Source organism: Phalacrocorax aristotelis, chromosome 4, assembly GCF_949628215.1.
Source record: "Phalacrocorax aristotelis chromosome 4, bGulAri2.1, whole genome shotgun sequence".
Classification (NCBI taxonomy): domain Eukaryota; kingdom Metazoa; phylum Chordata; class Aves; order Suliformes; family Phalacrocoracidae; genus Phalacrocorax; species Phalacrocorax aristotelis.
Genome location: NC_134279.1, coordinates 75,241,047 through 75,247,387, shown reverse-complemented (window position 1 = coordinate 75,247,387; position 6,341 = coordinate 75,241,047). Strand labels below are relative to the sequence as shown.

The 6,341-nt window shown below is 36.3% G+C and overlaps 1 protein-coding gene across 2 annotated transcripts in view; it reads right to left on the bottom strand.

Annotated features, from left to right (window-relative positions):
* Positions 1–1,339: 1,339 nt before the first annotated feature.
* Positions 1,340–6,341, bottom strand: part of LETM1 (leucine zipper and EF-hand containing transmembrane protein 1) — a 34,028-nt gene continuing 29,026 nt past the window's right edge. For both annotated transcript variants that reach the window (XM_075092060.1, XM_075092061.1), the window contains exon 14: positions 1,340–5,284. In XM_075092060.1, the coding sequence (XP_074948161.1) occupies positions 5,135–5,284 (150 nt within the window). In that variant the 3' untranslated portion in view covers positions 1,340–5,134. The remainder of the gene's footprint in view (positions 5,285–6,341) is intronic.

The following is a 6,341-nucleotide window of genomic DNA, read 5'->3' as shown; positions in this document are numbered from 1 at the left end:
TTAGAAAAGAGTATAATTTCATTGATATAAGCAATTTATCTCAGCAAAGACAACACTGGATCCACAAGTCAGTCTTTCTTGGGCATTCAGGACACAGGTAACTATGATCAAGCGCACTTGCCAACGTCCATGTTTAATTTACAAACTCAGAGCCACAATTTCTCTGCTAGTCTGTTTTACCACACTGCTGCACAACAGTCCTATTTGCCCTAAGTCAGTCTGTCATTAAAGGAAATTTTCAAAGCAAAAGCTTAAAAGGAACATCTCCTGCCACTTTTTAAGCCATTTATTTGATATTTGGCTTTAAGCAAAAAAAGGGAAAAGCTCCAACCCAAGCCACCTTATTATTTTAAAAGCTTCTCAAGGCAGGAGGTTGTTTTCAGGCATCTGTTGAAATACTTTCACACTAGAAATGAGATTCAATATTTGCATGTTCCCAAACCCTATTCGAAAGCAGGCAGGAGACTGCTTTTGTCATCGCAGGCCTGTGCAACAGCACCTCCGCACCTTTTGGGTCTAGAACGTCTTTGCTGTGCATTTCTGCAAGCACCGACCACAGCTGGCCCCAGACGGGCGCTGGAGCTCCCGGAACAGCAGCAATACAAATTACGTTTGGGGTATATCAGTTATTTCCAAGGGACCAGACGTGCACGGGACACCTTGCTGGCTCAGGCTCCCTCTGCCTTCCCACCCAGGCTGCCAAGACAGAGGGAGGAGACAAGACAGCTTTTAATTAATTTAAAATATTTAAAAATTTTTTAAAAAAGCATATTGTTGGATATGCCCAAGACTTAAAAGTCTGTACGCTGAGATGAACTCTGTGACAAATATTAGCATTACAGAGGAATACATATAATTTTGCAAAATCAGGAGCGAGAGGCACAGCATGGTATAAAATAATCAATCTCTGGAACCATTTCAGGTGTGCTTTCGCCCCCAACTTAGACAAAGACCAAACACTGATCCTTCCTAAAGAGACTTATTTCTATTTGGAATAGATCTCAGCCTTTCCATTAGTTCCTTACAGTAAGGAGTGTGCTGCTCCCCACTTTCACACCTAAAATAAAATAGTTCGGAAGAGTGGTTCAGCACAATTCACTATACCGGGGACGCAGTCCACATTTGTCAAGAGAATTTCTGCAAGAATTCACACACCCCCACATTCCACCACCCCCCAGTTTGAAGATTTGTCCTTCACTTGCCTTCTTCTACCTCAAACGTTTCAATTCTAATACTCAGCTCATCACTGTCCAGCTCTGCGACTGGCATCTCATCTGAACAGCAAGTAAATTAACACCAAATAAGCAAAAGCAACCCAAAAACTAATGGAGAGACTGGGTTTCAAAATGATACATTTATTATAACTAAACAAAGGACACAAGCTCAAATTAACTTAAAAATTTTATACTGCATTATGGCAAACACAGGACCAGTACGCTCAGAGCACAGACAAATGATTTCAACTTAAATTTATCACACAGGCTGAAATTCTTCAACCGAAAAGCAAAACCTGGATTACACACAAAGAACAAAATATGGAATTATTCTTTTAATTAAATACACCAAATAACTGATATAAACAATTTAAAAGTATTTAAATACATGCTGAAGTAGCTAAAGTTTAAATGATTAGCAAGGTATGGAGATAGAAAGTTACAAGAAGTATTTTGGAGCTGTATAAAAGATCATCTTCCCCCAGTGAAGCGTAAGGTACTACCCTGTGAAGAGAATACTCTCTACCTGCATGCAGTCCCGCTGACAAACTACCTTTTAAATTAGCTTTCTGGTACTTAACTTGCAGGCAGATCTCCTCTCACGGCACGCAGCCAGTGACGAAAATCTCAGCAAAAACCGTCTTTTGAGCTAACATGAAATGGAAAGAACTTTTTCAATAAAATAGGCCCTACAAACCTGCTTTTTTGAAGGGGAAAAAGAAATGACATCCTACTTCACTTCTCGTCACTGTTGCTAAATTGATTTTTTAAAAGCTTTTAATATGTTTGACATTATTTCCCCTGAATAGTTTATAATCAAAATCTGATCTTACTTGAATCTGAAACAATCCCAACAACGGTCTTACTAATTACCTAACTCTGAGCTTAGAGGCTTTGCCTGTGTAAGTCACAAGGTCACCAAAATCTCACACATCCTTTAATTATTTAAACAAATATTTACATCTCCTGATTAAATATTCATTCAGGAATAAGTTCTGACCAGCTACTGTACACCCCGAACTCAACCTTTCTCTGAAAGTACAGCGGCTTCTGCCTCTTTTGGTCAACACGAAAGACAACAGAGCACGTTGTCTGCAGCTAGTCCTCAAGCCACGGGTTTGCTGGCGTCGCCTGCATCGCCTGGACAGAGCTGCTCAGGAAGGTTCAAGACCGGGTAAATGGGACTCACCGAGGGCTTCCTAACCTTTTTAAGCTTGCAGAACACGTGTTGTCCCATGGGTTTGCTTACTTTCAATATCAGAAGGAAAATATTCCCCGTGAAAATACGTCACTATGGTTGATGCATATGTCCTTTAAACGCTTTAGGGAAAACTGACGTTTGTGATTGACATTTAAATGTATTTTATGTAACCTGTTAAAATTTCACCATACGCCAAATTTCAAACAAGTCCAAAAGTTAAAAATGTTCAATAAATGTATCACAATTATTTTAATCAGGAAATTCTTCATTTAAAAAAAAAAATCAACTATTTTTGGCTCCTTTCTTATATAATCCACAGAAAATTTAAGTGAACAGTAAACACCAAAAAAGAACAGCAGCAGTGTCTTAAACTCCAAATAGTAAAATGAGATAATTTACTGTAATGACAGTTAAAGCTCTGTAAAACTTTAATCAATAAATCTTTGAAAACAGCTTTTTCTGCTACTTCCCCGTTTTAAACTTTCATGCATTCAAATGCATAAAATTCTTAGGTTTTCAATATTTCATGAAAAGTAGCAGGTAATTTTGGAGTATCTTTATCATGTTTCAGGAATGTCAAGTAAGATTGTTACATATTGTTTTTGAATTGAAGATACGCAACTGCAAAATTTAGCATACTTCAAAGCCCATTAATTCCAATTGTAAAAGATGCAATGTAAAATTAGTCTTTAAACTATTTTTGTGGAATTAGGTTTACTTTTGCATTTTCATCTAATATAAGTTTTGGCCTAAAAAAGCACCTAGTGAAGTCCAATCTTCAAAATCTTCGAACTGACTTTCATGCTGAAATCTCCAAGTTAATCTCGATTTACAAGGAGGAGAACAGTCCCCTTGTTCAGGGGCACATTAACTACTAAGGTCCTACTGATCTGAAATTTCAGCTTTGTCACAGCAATTTTACACTTCAGATACAATTACAGTAATTCTCAGGAGGCTCTTACTGACTGTAAGCAGCTTTCTTTGCAAACTGTACAGAATATGAACTCAATACTTGAACTAAACACCGACCCTTTTTCTAGAATTAGTTGTACTGTACACCTTGCTTTGGAAGCAACCGAATACAATGGTCCATCATGCAAGCCATGAGACTGTCAAAACTCTTTTTTTGTTCCACTAACTTCAAATAAGTTTTTACAAATAATTTAGCCAATCTAGATAAACACTGCACATGGAATTATGCTGAAATACACCTGGGAGTCAACATTTTCTATGAAAATATGCAACTATGGCTAAAAGCATTAAGTACTAACTGCCCACCTCAATATCACTGTGCACAGTGCCATTGTAAGATGTGCTCTCTATAGTGTACATGAAAATCAAGAATGTTAATGTATTTTATAATAGTGGGTGCAAAATTAAAATAAAATTTGAAAAACAAAACAAAACAAAAACAAAACAAAACACAACCCTGATGGTTCAAGTCACACTATGTGTGTTTCATAACAGATCTTAAAGAGTGGAAAATTTAGGCTACCAGGAATTATGGAACATCCTAGAGTTGGTATTTTAAACTTAAAAATTTACTACTAAGGAAAGAAATTAATGAATAAACCTTGACCTACTGTCAGTATGTAATCACACAGTTAAAGACAGTAACTATAAGCAATTAATTAGAAAGCCAATGATGTAATCCAAGCACTGGCAATACCAGATGTGACTTGTTGATTGCACAGTAAGCAAGGCCATGAGATGAAAGTATTTATGTACTTTGACTATACCTGGTTAGTGACTTTATACCTGAGATGAAAATTGAGAGGTAAGGGAACTACTTACGTTGTAAATAATTATCAGATGCAAAACAACTAACGTGCAAAGATAACTGCATTTTAAGAAAATATGCGAAAGAGATCACAACTGGCATTTTCCCCTTATGATTATTTTCGTTTTGCTATTTAGACAAACACTTTAGCTCACTTTACTGTGTGACAGATTGTATTCTGAAACTATTTTAAAGGCTCCTGTGATTCCAATGCTTTAGTAATTCATGGAATTTTGAGTAGAAGCGACATCCTCTACTGCCTAGACTTAAGAAATTTAAGGCACCCATAAGAAGCAAACTTCATGGGAAGTTTCCATTCTAGGGAAAAATAAATCTCATTTTCCCTTCACCAGAAAAAAAAAATAAATCATGAATTCATAAAAGTGATTAGAATACCACATTCTCTGTCAGTGAGGCAACAGCTTAGTGACATTTAGCTTAAATAAAACTCAATTGAAAGAGCTACTACGGAAGCTACAGAATCTTCACTTACAGGTTACAAAATACATAATACTGTGACAGAAGGGAGAGTTTGTATTAAATTCTGAAAAAGCTAAAAGGTAGAAGCAGAGCAAGGTTGGGCCCCATGTAATGATGAAAGAAAATAAATGAGAAACATTTTTCCATAAATACACTTAATTTTTGCAGGAAACTTGCAAGTTTAATGGATCACTGTACCACAACGAGTGCAAATACATGATTTTGTGGGCAGGAGCACTGCTAGAGAAGCATACTTTGTTTTCGTCTGTATGGAATGGCAGTAAATCACTTTGATGAACAGAAATTTCATTCCATATGTCAGAAAACATATCTACAATTTTCTACTAGAATCAGCTCAAAACACTTCCCATTATCACAAAGCCAAGTAATATGTAGCCATTAGACACAAAGATATACAAGATTTTGGTTACAACTGGGAGTAGCTTCAGATTCTGAAACTTAATTCTTCGCTTCTGCAGCTTCTTTATCATGTTTTTCCTTTGCTTTCTCTTTTTCTTCCAGTTTTTCTTCTTTCTGAAGCAGTGCCATGATCTCAGCAACCTGACTGGTGCCAATATCAATATCTTCCTTGTCAATCAATTCTACTACCTACATGAACATAAAATGAAATTGAGACAGCACGGAGTTTTTACATTATCGAGGCGTTTTCATATCTTAAGTTTTGTTAAGAAAAAAGAAGTAATCCGTTCTCTCATGCTCACAAAAAACAAGAGTTTTTCTTACACAAAACACAAATTCAAACCACAACCAGGGCCTCAAACATGTCCAGAGTATTAAAAAAAGCTAAAACGTAAAGCAAATGACCTAGAACTTTTGATCTCAACACACAAAGACTCACATTTTGAAGCATTATTAAAACAGACGCATTTATTATATCTGTTCCAATGAAAAGCTCAGGTTCATTACCTGCTGAAATAGTATTTAAGACAATACTTATTTTATAGGCTTAATTTCATCAAAAAGACCTACTGTACTAAATAGGCACAAATCTACAAAAACTTAGAAGTAGAGGGGGGTAGGCATTTCAGAAAGCAAAATGAAAAAACAATTTAGCAGGTGATTCCAAATTCCTTCATGTAGCTTTTTGGACAAATGTATTCTTGGCATAGCTCCTCAAGTTCCTAGAATTATTCTGCATTATATGCAGAATTCAGAAGTACATTTTGCTTGTGCTGCTAAATGTACAACGGCTGTTTAGAGCAACAGGGAAGATAATCACCACTGGGACAGCTTCACTAGAGAGGAAAAATGTGTTTCAAAAGGCTGATACTGTATTTTCCAGTTGACCATAGTTTAAGCACTATTTCTGTATTGAGAAGGAAAATTACTTGCAAAGAAGTAAGCTTCGGGACATCTCTAAATTTACCAAGTAAAAAGGAAACATGAAAATGAAGGAGAAATGCAGGGAGAACCTAAGATATTCTGCAAAATGAGAAAACAGGACAAATCGGGCAAAGAACACGGGTCATTTACAAGGGGCCTAAAGGACAACTGATGGTCTGGTGTCTTTCAAGCACAGGAAATACAGATCTCAATGAAACATCTAAGGTATAACAAGTAGGCAAGAGAAGCTATTATCTTCTGTTAACATAAAGTATTATCCATTTGTATAATGTCAAGAATTTGGCTAATAGTGGTATTCCTA